This window comes from Chelonoidis abingdonii, chromosome 11 (genome assembly GCF_003597395.2).
Source record: "Chelonoidis abingdonii isolate Lonesome George chromosome 11, CheloAbing_2.0, whole genome shotgun sequence".
Classification (NCBI taxonomy): domain Eukaryota; kingdom Metazoa; phylum Chordata; order Testudines; family Testudinidae; genus Chelonoidis; species Chelonoidis abingdonii.
Window position 1 is genome coordinate 18533715 of NC_133779.1, and position 21948 is coordinate 18555662.

The 21948-nt window shown below is 56.3% G+C and overlaps 3 protein-coding genes across 3 annotated transcripts in view; 1 reads left to right on the forward strand and 2 right to left on the reverse strand.

Moving 5' to 3' along the window:
- Positions 1 to 649: 649 nt before the first annotated feature.
- Positions 650 to 14296, reverse strand: FTSJ1 (FtsJ RNA 2'-O-methyltransferase 1). The gene is made up of 11 exons (XM_075070568.1): positions 14197 to 14296; positions 9902 to 10045; positions 9434 to 9499; positions 8952 to 9057; positions 8779 to 8857; positions 8597 to 8649; positions 8248 to 8301; positions 7818 to 7920; positions 6690 to 6809; positions 1111 to 1183; positions 650 to 656 (listed from the first exon to the last, which is right to left on the reverse strand). The coding sequence occupies exons 2-11, from the start codon at positions 10021 to 10023 to the stop codon at positions 650 to 652; spliced, it is 783 nt and encodes a 260-aa protein (XP_074926669.1). The 5' UTR covers positions 10024 to 10045; positions 14197 to 14296.
- Positions 14127 to 21948, forward strand: part of PCSK1N (proprotein convertase subtilisin/kexin type 1 inhibitor) — an 11748-nt gene continuing 3926 nt past the window's right edge. Inside the window, exons 1-2 of the mRNA XM_075070569.1 lie at positions 14127 to 14381; positions 14463 to 14513. Coding sequence (XP_074926670.1) covers positions 14127 to 14381; positions 14463 to 14513 — 306 coding nt within the window. The remainder of the gene's footprint in view (positions 14382 to 14462; positions 14514 to 21948) is intronic.
- Positions 15483 to 19579, reverse strand: LOC116818885 (uncharacterized). The gene is made up of 5 exons (XM_032770160.2): positions 19383 to 19579; positions 18164 to 18246; positions 17756 to 17863; positions 16924 to 17118; positions 15483 to 16036 (listed from the first exon to the last, which is right to left on the reverse strand). Exons 1-5 carry the CDS (start codon positions 19577 to 19579, stop codon positions 15780 to 15782), a joined length of 840 nt encoding a protein of 279 aa, XP_032626051.1. The 3' UTR covers positions 15483 to 15779.

Consider the following 21948-nt stretch of genomic DNA (forward strand, 5'->3'; position numbering starts at 1 on the left):
GGCAATAGATAAAAAAGCTCTGCGTGCGCCTCCACATCTAACAGATCCCTGGCCTAGAGGCTAACCCACCGGACAGAGCAGCTGGTCCCTGTGCGGGACCCCCGCCGACTGTCACAGCCGGCCACCCGGATACTCTACGACCTCAGATCTGCCCTTCTGCAACCCCACTGGGCTCGCCGGTTCTGCCCTCACCGATGCTGGAGTTCGGCTCTCCGGGTTTGGCGCAGGTGACACAGGAAAGAAATCGGAGCTGGGATAGAGAAGCGTCACGTCCTTTCCCGGAAGATCTAGGGCACGGAGGTGGGGCAAGGTAGACGGCCAGCAGGGGCAGCACAGGGATGGTGCCAACAGCATCGCCAGCGCCTGGCCCCTGACTGCCAGGGGAGATCACCCCTGCCGCACCCCACCAGCATGCTGCCCCTGGCATCAACCCCTAATCCCTCAGTACAACTCAATCGTCCAGAGCAATGGCTCCAGCTAGAGGGCACTGTTCCCCAGCACCCCCCCCAGAGGTGGCTGCATCTCAGCACAGGTGAGCACCCCTTGCGGCTCTTACCCTTCAGCTAGACCCGGGGCTCTTAAGAGGGGCTAATATTACCTTGGCTACAAAGGTGGCCTCGCCTTTTATTTAGGACGTGGGTTGTGATGTTCAGAGCCTGGAATGAGAAGGAGAAATTATCAACAAATGCCAAAATCCTTAATAATGGCAGTCACCTCTGGGGTGGGGCACCTAGAGACAGCCACACATAACGCCAGATGGGGATGGCTCAACCGGCGCTGAGAATACAGCCACTCTGAGTCAGGCAGCTCGGGCAGCATTTGGACAGGTAGCAATGAAACTGCAGTGGGGGATTGGGGAAAGGAATCACCTGAAGGGGGGCTGTGCGCGGGGAGCGGGGCTCGGCAGGGGCGCCCCTTGCATCAGGTAGGGTATCACCGCTAGCAGCAGCTGCGCTTGGATGTATCGTCGATATCATGAAGGCGTCACTGCAAATCAGGAGGGGAGAGGGGGCTCAGTGGCCCAGTCCTACCCCACATGGGCCCTCCAGGGCGCACGCAAGGGGTCCCCACCCGTCTCTCCCCTGGAGCCAGGGGCTGGTCCCACCTCACCGTCGGGGGCCATCGCAGACCACCAGGTCAGCGCTGCCTTCGAAGGCTGGGATGATCTCCTGCGCCGGGAGACCTGCGGGGAAGACAGGCCGGGTTACAGGTCAGGACGGACGGGCTTGGATGTGGGGGGGGGAGAAATGGGCCGGCGTGGCCCTCCCGATGTACCTTGTGATGTCCCCCTGGATCTGGACACCCCCGGAGCGAGCCATGGCCTGAGATCAACTGCGACGATCTTCGAACGGACTCAGGGCCCTCCCAGCACCGCCCCTGTGGGACACAGGGGGATGAGAGACAGCCTGAGGGGGCCTTCCCCCCCCACACGCTGCTACAACCCAGTCCCACCCACCCGCCCCTCTGCCTCACCCACTCCTCCTGCCCCATCTTCCCCCACCCTCGCCCGCTCCCTTCTACTGCTTCCCCTCCGCCTCAGAGTCGTCCGTCCCCAGCACGGCCACTGCGACCCTCCTACTCTGCCTTCACCCTTCCAGTCCCCAGTCCCACGCCCTTCTACTCTTCTACCCCATACGCCCCTGCTACCTGTCCGCCCGCCTTGCACCATCCTCCTCCGCCCCTCCAGCTTCCACCCCTGCCACCTCCTCCTCCGCCTCCAGCTCCCCCACACACACTCACTTCAGCTTCCTGCTCAGAACTGGCTCCAGCTGCCGGGGCAAGCGCAGAGATCCACCGCTCGGCGCAGCCCTGCAGGGAGAGAATGAGCAGGGGGCTGGAGCCAGGACTCTGGGTTCCCCCTCAACTCTGGGAGGGGACTGGGGTCAGCTGTTAGAGCGGCGGGGGGGGGGGGGCTGGGAGCTAGGACGCCTGGGTTCTTCCCCTAGCTCTGGAGGGAAGCGGGTTCTGGTGTTTAGAGTGGGGGGGGGGCTGGAAGCCAGGACGCGCTGAGTCTCGCCGGCTCTGGGAGGAAGTGGGTCTGGTGGTTAGAGCAGGGGCTGAGAGCCAGGACACCTGGGTCTTTCCCAAGAGACTGGACAACACAACAGGACCCCAGTCTCCACGGGCTTTGTGCAGCACCCGGCACAACGAGATGTGGCTCCTAATACACTAATAAAGGGCTGAGCCGGTTCCCGTTTACCCTCAACAGCTGGAACTCCGTCGTAGTTGCAGGAGTTTGAAGCGCTGCGGGCCCGCCAGCCCTCCTCCTCTCCCAGGCGTTAAATGTCCCGCTTGTCCTTCGACGAGCGCCATTTCGGCTACGGCGCCCCCGGGCCTGGAGGGAAAGATGAGGGCAGGTTCACCACCCTTCCTGGCTTGGCAACTGGGCACTTAGGGGGTTGAGGTGACATTAAGCTGAGACACGTTACTGTAGGCTCCACAATAATAGGTCTGATGGCACTGGAGCCAAATTATTAGGGTTCTATTCAGTAAGGTCCTGCATTAATAGATATATGACACAGGTCTAAAATAACCCCGATATGTTACTGTAGCCCTACCCTAACAGGTAAAAATGGCCCTGGCCCTAAATGAACGTGGATTTATTATCGAGGCCTTTCAAATAGTTTATGGCCCAGGACTCAAATTTCTGTATCTGAAGTTGGGATATTGACTCTGCATCTGTATTTCACTGTGCTGGCTTGGGTGATGCCCCTGCTCACACTTCAGGTAGGACAACGACGGAAAAGCCGGACTGCGGATGGCCCTCCAGCAGGACAACAGACTGTGAAAAGTTGGCTTCCTCTATACCCTCCATATTGCCTCCTCCTCATGGATGCTGTGATCCTATCACCTGATACTAAACCATTCCCTGGGACTCTTGTAACTTCCACCATAAGGAGGGGCTCAGACAGGGAACAAGGACTCTCACCTCATGCGAATCCTACGTTCAGGGGGGGAGTCAGTTTCTCCCCAGCTAACCCCACCCAAGGTGACTACAGAGGGAAGAACTGGGCCCAGGGTGTGTGTATGAGAGGAGGTTTAAGGTTGCCTCAGCAAGGCAGGGAAAGGGGGCCAGGATGCAGAACAGGTAGACTGAGTGAGTGTCCCAGCACACCGGGTGACATCCCAGGGGTCCCACCATCACAACCAAGGATGAATATTTCTCAAACCAAGAAAAACTGGCTGAAGTTTGACTAGTTTGAAAGAGGGAAACTGAGCAGGCTGCTGAAGCGTGAGCCTCAGCCACAGAGGCACCTACATTAATAGTACAGTGCAATGGACAAAGTAATGTGGATATTGTTCGTAGGCCCTTACATAACGGAGCTGGCAGAATAGACTTCTCGTATAATTCAATAGATAATCTCGACATTTATTTTTAAGTGCTTCTGGTTCATCATTTAAATATTCACAGGTTCACAAATAGGGGGCTTCACGCATTTTATTTTATCATTTAGACTTTGCAGTTGCAGAAACCATGGGCGTGAGACAATTGCTTAATGTTACAGAGAATGCCCAGATCCAAACGTTCAAGCTTTATACTCGTACAAGTGTCAACACTAAGGTCAAAACACAATACAAACACGAGCAGCATTGTCACCTAGTCCGTTTCGCAGAGTTAGTGACAACTGGTCTGCAGTAAGTTTATTAATAAACTTCTGGCCCGTGTATATTTTGTCGAAATCAGGAGAAGCAATTCTTCCTCGCTATTCAGCATATAAAGCAATATCCTCACAGTCCAGCAGGATTTCTCTTACTTGCGTAGCCGGGAATTTAGCTTATTATCACGAAAATATTTTTCAGTCAAGTGAGCAGTGAAATTGACATTTACCAACAAAATCAAAACCCTGCATCCTAAATACAGGCGCACTGAGAAAGAAGCCAGGTCCATGTGGCTCTGTTACAGTAGGCCCTACTGAAATGATTATTGATAAGCCTCAATTAAGTCGTCTTCTTATCTAATCAAACAGACTCCACTGTACGAGTCGTCTCCCTCCAACTGCCGCTTCAATTCATATCTTTCTATCACAACTTATTCCTGGGTTGGCCTCTCTGTCTTTCCATCAGTCTTGATCTTCACATAACGTTCCACCTGCGCTGTTGGTGACCAAACGATCTGGGACTTTTTTCTTATGGGGGTTACTTTGAGTATGCTCCACACACACATCCCTCGCCATGTCCTTGTTTTCACCACTCATCCACCTGATGTGAGCGTTTCTGCAGAACAGATCATTCCTCACGTTTCTTCTTGCTGGCCCCATGCACAACATGGAGGAGCAGTGTATTTACCTTGCCTTTTTCATTAACAGTATCTTCCTGATACATACTGCGCCACTGCTATCCGTCTGGGCCACGTATTGAATACTCAGCTCTAATTAGTCCTTTTTCCCGGATTCTGAACTCAAGTACCGAAATGTAAAGTTTCAAGTATACTGCATCATGCTAGTCAAGGCTAATTCTTGAGTGTCCACATGTTGAGAATCACATGCTTATTTTTAGCAGCTGATTCTCCAATACGTCTCTCCAGACATCATCAAGATCCTCTTCTAGCCATTTTAGGCATGGAAGGAAGCAGAGTTGTCTTTAAATGGTAAAATTATAGTAAACATAGATATCAGGGTTGGAAGAGACCTCAGGAGTATCTAGTCCAACCCCCTGCTCCCAACGCAGCACCAAGCCAGACAGATTTTTGGCCCCAGATCCTAAAGTGGCCGGCCTCAAGGGCTGACTCACAAACCTGGTTTAGCGCAACACTCAAAACGAGTTAGATCGCTCCCGCTCTGTTGATTTTACCAAACAGCCCACCAACAGATGAAAAAATATTTCATGCGATAATAAGCAAATCAGATAGGCAGGTAAGAAATACTGCTTGAGAATGTTAGTAGAGATTTTCCTTAAATAAGTTGTAAATTTATTATATCGCCCAGGCCAAAATTCCCGAAATATTCCTAGAGTCGATCTTTTAGAAAAAATCCAATCTGATTGGAAGATTGCCAGTGATGGAGAATTTGCACATGACCTTAGTAACTGTTCCACAATTAATTCTGCTCTCTCATTGAAAAACTGACACCTTTTCCGGGCTATAATTCTCAGCTTCAACTCCCAGCCACTGGAAGCTGTTCCCGTGAGGCATTTCAGACAGAATGGAAACAAGAAGGGGCTCGCGCTTTTGTGAACTGGGAGGCTCTCCTGAGCTTTTTTCTCTGTTCAATCCTGGTTCCATCGAATCTTATGGGACCAGCATTCAGTCACGTCCGCCATGTTTCTTTTCATGAACCCAAACTTCTATATATTTTTGGTGCTTCCTCTTCTTTTGCAGTCGATCGCTCCCTTTTCACATCTTCCTGGTCCAAATTCAATGCATAAAGTTCCTCACACTTTTGCAACACAATCCTAATATGCTCCCCATCCTTTTGAAGGTTAACTTTCCCTTATCTTTAAACATTCTTTACCTCCTCAGCCACCATCCACAGTTTATTTGAGAAGTGAAGTTTTCCCTTTGATTCACCCGACACTTGTCGACTAGAAAGATCCCATTGTATCCACTTCCTTCACACGGCCGACCTCAACCTCTCACATAACCGCTCCCTGAAAACCTTTCAGCTTCACCAGTAGTATTTGCCACTTTTCTGTGCATTATTCTCTTTGCTTTTCTTTATACTTTGTCCTAAGAAACGTTGCCAAGGTGAGGGTCTCTGTGACTAACGATCTTCCCGCAATCACCTGTGCAATTTCTTTCATATCATTTATTTTCCGTATCCAAATAAGGTAGAGCTATTAATGGAATTATGTGGCCGGGGTCTGCATTAATCGTGGATACAACGATGTCAGCCTTCACATGAGAATATGCATATGCACTCCAACGCACGCAGCACGCACGCCCCGTCTAGGTGACGACGACAAGATCAGGACATTTTCAACACTGCCTCGGGGCGCCTGAGGTTCGCGCGAACCCTTGGGCAGGTCAGCATCTCAATGGGCGGCCCGCTCTTAGACAATAGTTTTCCTCTTCAGAAGATGTTCTGTAGGAGCGCCCCCTGCCCCGCCCCACGGTGCCCTGCCCCACAGTGCCCTGCCCGACGGTGCCCTCCAGCCCTGCCTGCCAGGGGAGAGCGCCCCCTCCCCCACCCCACGGTACCCTGCTCCACAGTGCCCTACCCCACGGTGCCCCCCAGCCCTGCCTGCCAGGGGAGAGCGCCCCCTGCCCCGCCCCACAGTGCCCTGCTCCACGGTGCTCTGCCCCACGGTGCCCTGCAGCCCTGCCTGCCAGGGGACAGCGCCCCCTGCCCCGCCCCACGGTGCCCTGCCCTACAGTGCCCTGCCCGACGGTGCCCTCCAGCCCTGCCTGGCAGGGGAGAGCGCCCCCTCCGCCGCCCCACGGTACCCTGCTCCACAGTGCCCTGCCCCATGGTACCCCCCAGCCCTGCCTGCCAGGGGAGAGCGCCCCCTGCCCCGCCCCATGGTGCCCTGCCCCACGGTGCCCTCCAGCCCTGCTTGCGAGGGTAGAGCACCCCCTGCTGAGCCTGCATCCTGCCCAATAGTGCCCCCCAGCCCTGCCTGCCAGGGGACAGCGCCCCCTGCTAAGCCTGCACCCTGCCCCATGGTGCCCCCCAGCCCTGCCTGCCAGGGGAGAGCACTTCCTGCGCCCTGCAGCACAGTGCCCCCAAGCCCTGTGCCCCACGGGATGGTACCCCAAGCCCCCCACTCTCTGCAGCCCCGCTCGTTACCGTAGCAATGGTCCAGCAGGGGGTTGGACATATTGGGCACGTAGCCCTCGGGCGGGCAGTACCCCCGGCAGACAACGAAGGCCTCTGGAGGCAGGAGAGATGTGGTTAGGGGGGTGCGGTGAGTCGGGGCACCTGGAGCAGACACCTTTCCCTGGCCACAAACCCCGTGCACAGGCACTGCCCCCCGATGTAGGTTCCCAGCCCCACGCCAGGCGGCGGGTGGCAAAGGTCGTCGATGTTAAACACCCGCCCATGGAGAGGGAATCACCCCAGAGAGCAGCCGAGCACTGGGCCGCTTTGCCCCGGTGCAGATCCCCTTGGCAAGGGCAGGGGGCACCTGGCACGGCTGGCGAGGGGGGGGCCCAACAGGAGACGAGATAGAACAGATTTGGGCATCTCAGGGCTCAGGGCTGATAGGACCCACTGTAGCCGGGTGAGGCACAGAATATGGTACTTGTTTGCTCGGCCCCCTAGCGCCCGGCCCGGCTGCCAGCCTGCCAGGGGAGAGCGCCCCCTGCTGAGCCCCCCGCCCCACTGCCCAGAGCACAGCACCCCCCCAGCCCCCAGCACTGCCTGCCAGGGGACAGCGCTCCCTGCTGAGCCCCTCACCCCACTGCCCGGAGCACAGCACCCCCCAACCCCCAGTGCTGTCTGCCAGGGGAGAGCCCCCTGCTGAGCCCCCCACCCTGCTGCCTGCAGCACAGCACCCCCCAGTGCCCAGCCCTGCCTGCCAGGGGAGAGCACCCCCTGCTGATCACCAATGTGTGGGGCTCCAGGCAAAGTGCGTCTGTCTCTAATGTTGGGCATGGAGCAAGCAAGCCCCAGGGAGCGTGTGGGGTTGGCACTGAGCCCAGGCACTGGGAGCGCTGCCAGCTCTGAGGAGGGGGCATTAGATAAAAGGCTCTGCGTGCGCCTCCCAACATCTAACAGATCCCTGGCCCTAGAGGCTTAACCCACCCGGGGACAGAGCAGCTGGGTCCCTGTGCGGGACCCCCAGCCGATCTGTCACAGTCCGGCCACCCCGGATACTCTACGAACCCTCAGATCTGCCCCCTTCTGCAACCCCACTGGGGCGCCCGGTTCTGCCCTCACCGATGCTGGAGTTTCGGCTGCTCCGGGGTTTGGCGCAGGTGACATCAGGAAAGAAGATGCGGAGCTGGGAGTAGAGAAGCGTCACGTCCTTTCCCCGGAAGATCTAGGGCACGGAGGTGGGGACAAGGTGACAGGCCAGCAGGGGGCAGCACAGGGATGGTGCCAACAGCATCGCCAGCGCCTGGCCCTGACTGCCAGGGGAGATCACCCCTGCCCGGCACCCCACCAGCATGCTGCCCCCTGGCATCACCCCCTAACTCCCTCAGTTACAACTCCAATCGTCCAGAGCCATGGCTCCAGCTAGAGGGCACTGTTCCCCAGCCACCCCGCCCCAGAGGTGGCTGCATCTCAGCACCAGGTGAGCCACCCCCTTGCGGCTCTTACCCCTTCAGCTAGGACCCCGGGGCTTCTTAGAGGGGCTAATATTTACCTTGGCTACAAAGGTGCCTCCTTTATTTAGGACGTGGGTTGTGATGTTCAGAGCCTGGAATGAGAAGGAGAAATTATCAACAAATGCCAAAATCCTTAATAAATGCAGTCACCTCTGGGGTGGGGCACCTAGAGAACAGCCACACATAACGCCAGATGGGGATGGCTCAACCGGCGCTGAGATACAGCCACCTCTGAGTCAGGGCAGCTCGGGAACAGCCATTTGGGACAGGTAGCAATTGAAACTGCAGTGGGGGATTGGGGAAAGGAATCACCTGAGAGGGGGTGCTGTGCGGCGGGGAGCGGGGCTCGGCAGGGGGCGCCCCCTTGCATCCAGGTAGGGTACTCACCGCTAGCAGCAGCTGCGCTTGGATGTATTCGTCGATATCATGAAGGCCGGTCACTGCAAATCAGGAGGGGAGAGGGGGCTCAGTGGGGCCCAGTCCTACCCCACATGGTGCCCTCCAGGGGGCGCCAGCAAGGGGTCTCCCACCCGTCTCTCCCCTGGAGCCAGGGGGCTGGTCCCACTCACCGTCGGGGGCCCCATCGCAGACCACCAGGTCAGCCGGCTGCCCTTCGAAGTGCTGGATGATCTCCTGCGCCGTGGAGACCTGGCGGGGGACAGACAGGCCGGGTTACAGGTCAGGACGGACGGGCTTGGATGTGGGGGGGGGAGAATGGGCCGGCGTGGCCCCCCCGATGTACCTTGGTGATGTCCCCCTGGATCTGGACGACCCCCGGGAGCGGAGCCATGGCCTGGAGATCAACTGCGACGATCTTCACGGACTCAGGGCCCTCCCCAGCACCGCCCCTGTGGGACACAGGGGGATGAGAGACAGCCTGAGGGGGGCCTTCCCCCTCCCACCCGCTGCTACACCCCAGTCCCACCCACCCCGCCCCTCTGCCTCACCCCACTCCCTCCTGCCCATTCTTCCCCGCACCTCGCCGCTCCCTTCTACTCGCTTCCCCTCCGCCTACAAGAGTCGTCGGTCCCAGACAGCCAACCTGGACCCTCCACTCTGCCTTCACCCTTCCAGTCCCCCAGCCCACGCCCTTCGCTAATCATCAATCACCCATAATCGCCCCTCGCTACCTTCCCCGCCTTGCCACCCATCCTCTCACGCACCCTCCAAGCTTCCTAGCCCCTGCCACCTCCTCCTCCCCTCCAGCTCCCCCACACACATCACTTCAGCTTCCTGCTCAGAACCTGGCTCCAGGCCGGGGCAGCGCAGAGATCCACCGCTCGGCGCACCCCGCAGAGGAGAATGAGCAGGGGGGCTGGAGCAGGACCTGGGTCCCCTCAACTCTGGAGGGACTGGGGTCAGCTGTTAGAGCGGCGGGGGGGGGGGGGGCTGGGAGCTAGGACGCCTGGGTTCTCTCCCCAGCTCTGGGAGGGAAGCGGGTTCTGGTGTTTAGAGTGGGGGTGGGGGGGCTGGAAGCCAGGACGCCTGAGTTCTCGCCCCGGCTCTGGGAGGGAAGTGGGGTCTGGTGGTTAGAGCAGGGGGGCTGAGAGCCAGGACACCTGGGTTCTTTCCCAAGAGACTGGGCAGCACAACAGGACCCCAGTCTCCCACGGGCTTTGTGCAGCACCCGGCACAACAGATGTGGGCTCCCATAATACACTAATAAAGGGGCTGGAGCCGGTTCCCGGTTTACCCTCAAACAGCTGGAACTCCTCGTCCAGTTGCAGGAGTTTGAAAGCGCTGCGGGCCCGCCAGCCCTCCTCCTTCGCCAGGCGGTAATAGATGTCCCGCTTGTCCTTCGACGAGCGCCCCATTTCGGCTACGGCGCCCCCGGGCCTGGAGGGAAAGGATGAGGGCAGGTTACCCACCCTTCCTGGCTTGGCACTTGGCACTGGGGGCGTTGAGGTGCAATTAGCTGAGACACGTTACTGTAGGCTCCACAATAATAGGTCTGATGGCACTGGAGCCAAATTAATTAGGGTTCTATTCCAGTAGGTCCTGCATTAATAGATATATGGACACAGGTTCTAAATGAACCCCGATATGTTACTGTAGGCCCTACCCTAACAGGTAAAATGGCCCTGGACCTAAATGAACGTGGATTTATTATCAGAGGCCCTTTCAAAATAGTTTTAATGGCCCAGGACTCAAATTTCTGTATCTGAAGTTGGGAATATTGACTCTGCATCTGTATTTCAACTGTGCTGGCTTGGGTGATGCCCCCTGCTCACACTTCAGGTATGACAACGACGGAAAAGCCGGACTGGCGGATGGCCCGTCAGCAAGGACAACAGACTGTGAAAAGCTTGGCCTTCCTGCATACCCTCCATATTGCCCCTGCCTCATGGATGCTGTGATCCTATCACCTGATACTAAACCATTCCCTGGGACTTCTTGTAACTTCCACCATAAGGGAAGGGGGGCTCAGACTAGGGAAACAAAGGACTCTCACCTCATGCGAATCCTACTTCAGGGTGGGGAGTCAGTTCTCCCCAGCTACCCCACCCAAGGTGACTACAGAGGGAAAGAACTGGGCCCAGGGTGTGTGTATGAGAGGAGGTTTTAAGAGTCTGCCTCAGCAAGGCAGGGAAAAGGGGGCCCAGGATGGCAGAACAGGTAGACTGAGTGATGTCCCAGCACACCGGGTGACATCCCAGGGGGTCCAACCCATCACAAACCCAAGGAGAAGTATTTCTAACCAAGAAAAACCTGGCTGAAGTTTTGACTAGTTGAAAGAGGGAAACTGAGGCAGGCTGCTTGAAGCGTGAGCCTCAGCCACCAGAGGCACCTACATTAATAGGTACAGTGGCAATGGACCAAAGTTAATGTGGATATTGTTCTGTAGGCCCTACAATAACGGGAGGCTTGGCAGAAATAGACTTCTTCGTATAATTTCAATAGATAATCTCGACATTTATTTTTAAGTGCTTTTTTCTGGTTTCATCCATTTAAATATTCACAGGTTCACAAAATTAGGGGCTTCACGCATTTTATTTTTATCAATTTAGACTTTTGCAGTTGCAGGAAACCATGGGCCGGGTGAGACAATTGCTTAATGACAGGAGATGCCCAGATTCCAAACGTTAAAGCTTTATACTCGTTACAAGTGGTCAACACTACAGGTCAAAACATACAAACACGAGCAGCATTGTCACCAGTCCGTTTCGCAGAGTTAGTGACCAACTTGTCTGCAGTAAGTTTATTAACATACTTCTGGCCCGTGTATATTTTGTCGAAATCAGGGAGAAGCAATTCTTCCTCGGCTATTCAGCATATAAAGTCAATATCCTCAAGCAGGTCTCAAGCAGGATTTCTCTTACTTTGCGTAGCCGGGAATTTAGCTTATTATCACTGAAAATATTTTTCAGTCAATGTGAGCAGTGAAATTGACATTTACCAACAAAAATCAAAACCCTGCAATCCTAAATAACAGGCGCACTGAGAAAGAAGCCAGGTCCATGTGGCTCTGTTACAGTAGGCCCTACCTGAAATGATTTATTGATAAGCCTCAAATTAAGTCGTCTTCCTTATCTAATCAAACAGACTCCACTGTACGAGTCGTCTCCCTCCAAACTGCCCCGCTCAATTCATATCTTCTATCACCAAACTTATTCCTGGGTTGGCCTCTCTGTCTTTTTCCATCAGTCTTGATCTTCACATAACCGTCCAGCCTGCGCTTTTGTGACCAAACGATCTGGGACTTTTTTTCCTTTATGGGGGTTACTTTGAGTATGTCTCCAACACACACATCCCTCGCATGGTCCTTGTTTTCACCACTCATCCACCTGATTGTGAGCGTTTCTGCAGAACAGATCATGTCCTCACGTTTCTTCTTTGCTGCCCCATGCACTAACATGGGACGGAGCAGTGTTTTCTACACTTGCCCTTTTCATTTTATCAGTATCTTCCTGATACATACTGCGCCACTTCTCTCCGTCTGGGCCACGTATTTAATACTCTAGCTCTAATTTAGTCCTCTATTTCCCCGGATTCTGGAACTCAAGATACTGAAAATGTAAAGTTTCAAGTATTACCTGCTCATCTAGCTTCAAGGCTAATTCTTGAGTGTCCACACTGTTGAAATCACATGCTTATTTTTAGCACATGATTCTCCAATACGTCTCTCCAGACAGTCATCAAGATCCTCTTCTAGCCCATCTTTAGGCATGGAAGGAACAGAGTTGTCTTTAAATGGTAAATTTTAGTAAACATAGAATATCAGGGTTGGAAGAGACCTCAGGAGGTATCTAGTCCAACCCCCTGCTCAAAGCAGCAGCACCAATCCCCAGACAGATTTTTGCCCCAGATCCCTAAGTGGCCGCCTCAAGGGCTGAACTCACAACCCTGGGTTTAGCAGGCCAACACTCAAACCACGGAGTTATCGCTCCCCTCTGTTGATTTTACCAAACACCCACCAACAGATGAAAAAATATTTCCATCGATAATAAGCAAAATTTACAGATAGGCAGAGTAAGAAAAATACTGCTTGAGAATGTAGTAGAGATTTTCCTTAAATAATAGTTGTAAATTTATTATATCGCCCAGGCCACAAAACTTCCCCGAAATAATTCCTAGAGTCGATCTTTTAGAAAAACATCCAATCTTGATTGGAAGAATTGCCAGTGATGGAGAATGCACCATGACCCTTAGTAAACTGTTCCCACAATTAATTCTGCTCCTCATGAAAAACTGACACCTTATTTCCGGGCTTAAATTGCTCAGCTTCAACTCCCAGCCACTGGAAGCTGTTCCTCGTGAGGGCATTCAGGACAGAATGGAACAAGAAGGGGCTTCAGTGCTTTTTGAACTGGGAGGGCTCTCCTGAGCTTTTTTCATCTGTTCAAAATCCTGTTCCATCGATCCTTTATGGGACCAGCATCAGTCAACCGTCCGCCAGTTTCATCTTTCATGAACCTCACTTTCTATATATTTCTGGTGCTTGTCCTCTCCTTTTGCCAGTCGATCCGCTTCTTTTCCATCTTCCTGTGTTCCAATTCATGCATAAAGTTCCTCAACTTTTGCAACTACAATCCTATATGGCTCCCCCGACTCTTTTGACAGGTTTAAACTTTTCCCCATTATCTTTTAAACATTCTTTTACCTCCTCGCCCCACCACCAAGTTATTTGGAAGTGAAGCTTTTCCCTTTTGATTCACCCACCACTTGTCACTAGAAAATCCCAATTTATCCACTTCTTCCACACGATGCCGACCTCACCTTCTCCATAACCGCTCCCTGAAAACCTTTCCAGCTTCACCCAGTAGTATTTGCCACCTTTTCTGTGGCATTATTCTCTTTGCTTTTCTTTATACCTTTGTCCTAAGAAACGTATCCAAGGTGAGGGGTCTCTGTTGACTGGTAACGATCTCTCCCGCAATCACCTTGCAATTTCTTTCATATCATTTATTTTCCGGATCCAAATTAAGTAGAGGCTATTAATGAATTATGTTGGCACGGGGTCTGCATTAATGTGGATACACGATTGTCAGCCCTCCATGAATATGCATATTGTCACTGGAGTTAAATTAATTACATACTTGTGACTGTAGGCCCTGCATTAATTGGTAAGACTGACCCAGAGTCCTGGTAAACTATGGATCTGTTATTGTAGGTCCTACAATAAGTCAGTTGTGTTGTCCCAAGGTGCTGAATCCATCCCCACCAGGAATAAATCAAATGTTCCATATATTATTGTAGGGCCTACAATAACACATCAGTGGCAACCTCCTTTAGCAAACACCACACACCCCCACCCAACTTCATCTGTTACTGTAGGACCCACCTTAATTGGTATCACCGCTGCGCATGCGCCCTGAGGCCCAACGTTCTCGCACCCCACAGGGTGCAGCGGCGGCGCACGCGCAGCACGGGAACGTGCCCGCGGCGGTTGAAACGTGCTCCCCCCCCCGCAGCGCGCATGCGCACGGACACCCGCCTGCCCACCGGCGGCGCAGGCGCACAATCTTCCTTGCCCGACCGCTGCTTACCGCGCCGGACGCGACCCAAGCCGCGCGAAGAGACGGCGCCGAGCCGGAAGTGGTTGTTTCCGAATCCGGAAGCGGAAGCTAGGGCGGCGGCGCTGGGGGAGGAGGGGGGGTGGAGTCCGCCGGGGAAGGCAGCCTCTGTGGACTGTGGGGAACGGAACTGGGCTGACGGTAGCGGGTTTTCCTCAGTGCGCCTGCGCAGAGAACGGCCCGCTTTCACTGCGCCTGCGCAGGAGGCATAGCCGAGTGAAGTTTACCCTATTGCGCAGGCGCAAAAAACCACACGCCTCCCCTTCATTCGATCAGCGCATGCGCGGAATGTAAGTGCAGTACTGCATGGTGGGAATTGTAGTCTCCATGGGTCATCTGACCTGGGGCCTGCCGTCTGGGCACTGCAGTGCCCTACGCTCCTGGAGCAGCAATGCTTCGGAAAACCCTCCCAGCAAGAGCAATGCATGCTGGGCTGTGTAGTTCCCTGGGGGGGGGCAGGATGAGGCACATTGCATACTGGGATTTGTGGGTCCCTGGGGAGGATAAGGTGCAGTTCATGCTGGCATTTGCAGTTCCTTGGGGAGCAAATTGCAGGAATTTCTAGCGGTGGGGGGGGGCAATCAGGAGCGGTGCATGCTGGGAGCTGTAGCCCAACACCCCCTCCCCCTCCAAAAAATGAGGTCGGCTTAAAGAGCTCATGCGATTTATTTAAAAGAGAATGAACATGGGGGGGCTCCCCCTCTGTCTGTTGCTCTTCAAGGCCTAGGGGGTGGAGGGCAGCTTCAGGGGCCATGGTATCTTCCCATCTCTGCGGGCGTGAGAAGGATGGAACCAGGACTCCAAGCAAAGTCTCTAGCTCTCCCGAGGGAATCCGTCCCAACCCAGCCCCAACTATCCCTCCTCCTGGGAGACACAGCACCCACCTTTAGCCAGCTCATAAGTGAGGTGGGGCAAGGGAGCCCAGGGCTGGGCTAGCAGGGGCTGCAGGTCGGGAGTGAGGGGCACCGGCAAAGCTGGGGACAGCACTCACGGGGTTAATACTGCTCCACCTTGTGACATCTGAGTCCATTTGATGACATCACAGCAGAGGAGGAGGAGCTCTGGCAACCACACCCAAGCATTCAATGACATCACTGCACAGAGATAGGGCTTCCTGCAGGCCCCGCCCCCTACTGGGGCTGTTTGGAGGTGTCACTGCCTAGACACCTGGCCAGACCCTTTGATGACATCACAGTAGATAGGGTGTGGCTTGTTCAACTCAGTGACATCACCACCATTGTGGGCGTGGCTTACCAGTCAGATGGGTGGGGCTTGTTGGGTTATGAGGACCTGTCATATGAGCAGCCCATAGCCCTTGTCTGATTGAAAGACATCATGAGTGGAGGTGTGACTTGGGTCACTGGGTGACATCACCCTTCGTGGGGCGTGGCTAGGTCCATCCAATGACATCACTGGCTGGGTTGTCTGGGGTGGGGCTTAGCCCACAGAGAGCCAGGATTAGGACCAGACAGGAATAGGGTGGGATCATGAGGGGCGGGGGCCCTTACCTAATGGGGGGATTCTTTGGGATGGGGTGGCTGAGCCTCAGCCCTGGGTCAGCTGGGGAAGCAGATGGAGCAGCACTCCAGGCAGATTTCCAGGCAGTCGGCGGAGTTGCAGCAGTCCTGGAGGAGCCCGCACCCCCCTCCGCAGGGGCAGCTGCCTCCTCCACAGCCCTGACCCGGGGGGTCCCCCCCGGCACAGCACCCCCCCGCCAGGCACAGCGCCCCGCAGCCCAGCCCGTCCAGCACCAGGGAGCAGAGCGCCAGGAACTCGCAGAACAGGCAGGCCAGGGCACAGTGAGCGCAGCCGTCTGGGGGAGAGAAAAAGGGGGTGGAGGGTGAGCTAAGCCGAAGAGAGAACCCAGGAGTCCAGGATCCCGGGCCATCCCCAACGCCTAGGCCCTACTCCCCTCCCAGAGCTGGGGAGAGAACCCAGGAGTCCTGGTGCCCAGCCCCCCCTACTCTAACCACTAGACCCCACTCCCCATCCATAGCCAGTGAAAGAACCCAGGAGTCCTGGCTCCCAACCCTCCCCCTAACCACTAGCCCCCACTCCCCTCCCAGAGCCAGGGAGAGAACCCAGGGGTCCTGGTGCCCAGCCCTCCCACTCTAACCACTAGATCCCATTCCCCATCCATAGCCAGTGAAAGAACCCAGGAGTGCTGGCTCCCAACCCCCCTCCCCATACCCCACCAGACCCCACTTCCCTCCCAGAGCCAGGGAGAGAACCCAGGAGTCCTGGCTCCCAGCCCCCCTGCTCTAACCCACCAGCCTCCACTGCCTTCCCAGAGCCAGGGAGAGAACCCAGGAGTCCTGGCTCCCAGCCCAGCCTCCTTACTGTTTGTTTTTCTATCTCGGTGGAAATGGCCATAATAATAATTGAGTTAACGAGCTCCCAAGGGTACCCTGGGCGGATGCTAAATTGATGCCCAACTGTGAGCGAAACCAGCAACCCGAACCCAACCCTGGGCTCCTCTCCCCTGCCCCAGCCCTGCCAGTGCCCCTCACTCCCGACCCGCAGCCCCTGCTAGCCCAGCCCTGGGCCCCCAGCCCTGGGCCCCCAGCCCTGCCAGTGCCCCTCACTCCCGATCCGCAGTCCCTGCTAGCCCAGCCCTGGGCCCCCAGCCCTGGGCCCCCAGCCCTGCCAGTGCCCCTCGCTCCCGACCCGCAGCCCCTGCTAGCCCAGCCCCGCACTCACCATCCCCAGCTACCTCCTGGATGTGCGAGGCGGTGGATTTACAGCTCTGGTGGCTGCAGACAGACGCGGTGGAGCCCAGACGCTGCTTTCCCCGCCGGGCCGGAGCCACCGGGGGCACAGGGAGCAAAGCCTGGTCCCTCCAGCGCTCAGGGCAGCGGGTCACCACAAGGCCCCCCGAGGGCTGAGGTGGCGAGTCTGAAAGCAGAGGGGACAGCGGAGATGGAACCCAGGTGTCCTGGCTCTCAGCCCCCCCCTGCTCTACCCCACTAGCCCTCACTCCCCTCTCAGAGCTGGAGAGAGAACCCAGGTGTCCTGGCTCCCAGCCCCCCCTGCTCTACCCCACTAGCCCCCACTCCCCTCCCAGAGCTGGAGAGAGAACCCAGAAGTCCAGGCTCTGAGCCCCCCCTGCTCTACCCCACTAGTCCCCACTGCCCTCCCAGAGCCGGGGAGAGAACCCAGGTGTCCTGGCTCCCAGCCCCACCCCCCTCCCCATACCCCACCAGACCCCCTCTCCTCCCAGAGCTGGGGAGAGAACCCAGGTGTCCTGGCTCCCAGCCCCGCCTGTTCTACCCCACTAGCCCCCACCCCCCTCCCAGAGCTGGAGAGAGAACCCAGGTGTCCTGGCGCCCAGCCTCCCCTGCTCTAAACCACTAGCCCCCACTGCCCTCCCAGAACTGGAGAGAGAACCCAGGAGTCCTGGCTCCCACAGCCCCCTCACTGTAAACCACTAGCCCCCACGGCCCTCCCATAGCTGGGGAGAGAACCCAGGAGTTCTGGCTCCCAGTCCGCCCCCCCCCCCGTCCTCTAAACTACTAGCCCCCACCCCTCATACCTCTCCCTGCTTTCTCAGTGGTCAGGGGCAGGAGAATTAGCGATGTCTCCTCGTTGGGCTGAACCTCTTCCCCAGGCAGAGATCTCCGGATGGGACAATCCACATCCCCTGGGAGCAACCAGACTGTCAGCAGCAGCCCCATCCGCTGTGCGGCGCCTCCCCAGCTGCCCTGCTCCAGAGCTGGCTGCATCTCTGCGCTGCACAAGCCATCCCTGTGCAGTGTTATATGCAGCTGTTCCCCAGCTGCCCCACCCCAGAGGTGGCTGCATCTCTGCGACGCACAAGTCATCCCTGTGCAGTGTTATATGCAGCTGTTCCCCAGCTGCCCCGCCCCAGAGGTGGTTGCTCCACTGCACCAGACGAATTCTCCTTATGAGTTCAGGAGCTGCAATGAGACAGGGCACTTACTGTCCGATGTGGAGAATCTGCGTGGGTCTCCTGAGACACCCTTCGATAGTGCATCCGCCCCACAACCGTCAGCGGGGACTGGGCTGCAGCCAGACATCAGGATAGGAACAGGAGGTGTAATGGTTAGAGAACTCACCCCACACAGCTCTGCTGGTGCCCCTGAATCCTGACCCACAGCCCTCTGCCTCCCCAGCCCTATCCCCTCCCCACGGCTCTGCCAGTGCCCCTCAAACCCAACCCACACCCCCTGCTCGCCCAGCCCTGGGCTTTTCTGGGTTTTGGCTTTTGGCTGGCTGAGTGGAAAGTGAGCCAGCGAATGACCGGATGCATCAGAGTGACACCTCCCTGCAGACAAGTGGGGAGGGGGAGCTAGTGGTTAGAGTGGGGGGTGGGGGGCTGTTGCTTGGAGCTAGGACTTCTGGGTTTTATTTTGGGCTCTGACACTGAATTACCTTAGTAACTTCAAGGCATTTTTCCACTTTGCTAGATGCCACCCTCCTCCCAGAGCCAGGGAGAGAACCCAGGAGTCCTGGCTCCCAGCCCCCCAGCTCTGACCCACCACACCCCACTCCCCTCCCAGAGCCAGGGAGAGAACCCAGGAGTCCTTACTCCCAGCCTCTCCCTGCCCCGGCTCTAACCCACTAGAGCCCACTCCTCTCCCAGGGCCTCAGAGAGAACCCAGGAGTCCTGGCTCCCAGCCCCCCCTACTCTAACCACTAGACCCCATTCCCCTCCCAGAGCCAGGAGAGAACCCAGGAGTCCTGCTCTGTGCAGCTGGTGGGAGGGGAGGCCCCAGCGCAGCAGGTACTGGAGCTGGCAGGAGATGAAAGTAGGGGTGGGAGGGTCAAAGGTGAGGCAGCCGCTGGGCCTTGGCTTCCTGATTTCCCCGCCTGGACGCCTGGGTTCAAAGGAGAGGGCAGCAGAGGTGGAAATAACAGACTCATAAATCTCCAACCCCTGTGGGAATATAACCAGCTCTCAGGGATGGGAAGATAAACAACACAGATGGGGAGGGGGACCCAGGACACCTGGGTTTTTACCCCTGGCTTTGTGGGGGAAAGATCTCATGTCCTATTTGTTTCCCACAAAATAGATACACACCCACAGTCACACCCAGCAAGATAGGCACAGATGTCCTACATACATGCAACAACACGGACAAAACCCACACCTCAATACACAGCCTCAGGACCCACCCACCCCCGGATCCACCCCTTACCTCAGCACGGGTTGGGGAGCTGGGGGCTGCTTTTCACCCCTCTGCTGCACCGTTACAGTCCCTGTCTCCTGGGTGTGTGGAGCAGGGGGGTCCTGGGTCAGAACCGCCCTCTTCTGCCTCCTTGTGTTACCCCATCCACCTCCGTCAATCGCCCTCGCAGCATCCCCAGACACCCCATCGATCCCCAGGCACCACATCCATCCAACACCCTATCCATCCATCCTGACACCCCATCCATCCCGACACCCTATCCAGCCTTCCATCCAAACACCCTGTCCTGACATCCCATCCATCCCGACACCCTATCCAGCATTCCATCCCATCCATCCATCCAAACACCCTGTCCTGACATCCCATCCATCCCGACACCCTATCCAGCCTTCCATCCAAACACCCTGTCCTGACATCCCATCCATCCCGACACCCTATCCAGCATTCCATCCCATCCATCCATCCAAACACCCTGTCCTGACATCCCATCCATCCCGACACCCTATCCAGCCTTCCATCCAAACACCCTGTCCTGACATCCCATCCATCCCGACACCCTATCCAGCATTCCATCCCATCCATCCATCCAAACACCCTGTCCTGACATCCCATCCATCCCGACACCCTATCCAGCCTTCCATCCAAACACCCTGTCCTGACATCCCATCCATCCCGACACCCTATCCAGCCTTTCATCCATCCATCCTGACACACCATGTATCCATCCATCCATCGTTCTGTCCCAATACCCCATCCTGATATCCCGTCCATCCCGATACCCTATCCAGCCTTCCATCCATCCCGACACCTCATCGATCCATCCATCCATGAATCCTTCCATCCGAACACCCCATATATCCATTCTTCCATCCAACACCCCATCCATCCATCCATCCTTCCATCCCAACACCCCGTCCTGACATCCCATCCATCCCGACACCCTATCCAGCCTTCCATCCTATACATCCCGACACCCCATCCTGGCACACCATGTATCCATCCTTCCTTCCATCCATCCGTCCATGCTTCCATCCATCCCAACACCTCATCCATCCTTCCATCCAAACACTCTGTCCTGACATCCCATCCATCCCGACACCCTATCCAGCCTTCCATCCAAACACCCTGTCCTGACATCCCATCCATCCCGACACCCTATCCAGCATTCCATCCCATCCATCCATCCAAACACCCTGTCCTGACATCCCATCCATCCCGACACCCTATCCAGCCTTTCATCCATCCATCCTGACACACCATGTATCCATCCATCCATCGTTCTGTCCCAATACCCCATCCTGATATCCCGTCCATCCCGATACCCTATCCAGCCTTCCATCCATCCCGACACCTCATCGATCCATCCATCCATGAATCCTTCCATCCGAACACCCCATATATCCATTCTTCCATCCAACACCCCATCCATCCATCCATCCTTCCATCCCAACACCCCGTCCTGACATCCCATCCATCCCGACACCCTATCCAGCCTTCCATCCTATACATCCCGACACCCCATCCTGGCACACCATGTATCCATCCTTCCTTCCATCCATCCGTCCATGCTTCCATCCATCCCAACACCTCATCCATCCTTCCATCCAAACACTCTGTCCTGACATCCCATCCATCCCGACACCCTATCCAGCCTTCCATCCATCCATCCTGACACCCCATCCGCCATCCATCCATGCATCCATCCATCCCAACACCCTATCCATCCATCCATCCATCCTTCCATCCAGAGGTGGCCACATCGCAGTGCTGGGAAAGCCATTCCCGTATGGTGTTATGTGCGGCTGTTCCTCAGCTGCCCCGCCCCAGAGATGGCCGCATCTCAGTGCTGACCTGGACTCTCTCAGTTCGGCAGCCGAGGGCTACTGGTCGTAGAGGGCTGGGCTGGGAATCAGGAAAGGCGGCAGAGAAGAAATGGGCACTAATGGATTCTGCCATAACTAATTCATTCCGAGCAGACAGTGAGATGCAGCCTCCCCTAGGGCTCATCGGCCCTGGCTGCTCACGCTGCGGCTCCTGTATTTACAGCTCTCACAACACCTGCCAGTGACGGGGGGGTCGGAGACTTGCCAAATGCAACAGGGGGCTGCGGGTCGGCAGTGGGGAGCACCGGCAGAGCTGCGTGGAGCCCAGGGCTGGGCTAGCAGGGGCTGCAAGTTGGGAGTGAGAGGCACTGGCAGAGCTGGGGGACAGGACTGTGGGGGGCAGGGGCTGTAAGTCGGGAGTGAGGGGCACCAGCTGGGATGGGGGGGTGGGGGCGGGAGTGAGGCCACCTTGGGTCTATCCCATCTTGCACTTTCTCTCCCCCCCCTTCATAAATGAGTAATTATGTCTCCATGGCAATGGATGCTGCAGGAAGCAGAAATTAATTATCAGGGAGGGACCAAGATGCCCCCCCCAGCCCTGCTGGTGCCCCCCACTCCCGACCCGCAGCCCGTGCAGGGGGGAGGATCCCAGGGGGATGGGGGGATGGATGCAGGGGAAAGGATCCCGGCGGGATGCAGGGGACTGGATGCAGGAGGGATGGGGGGATGGATGCAGGGGGGAGGATTCCGGG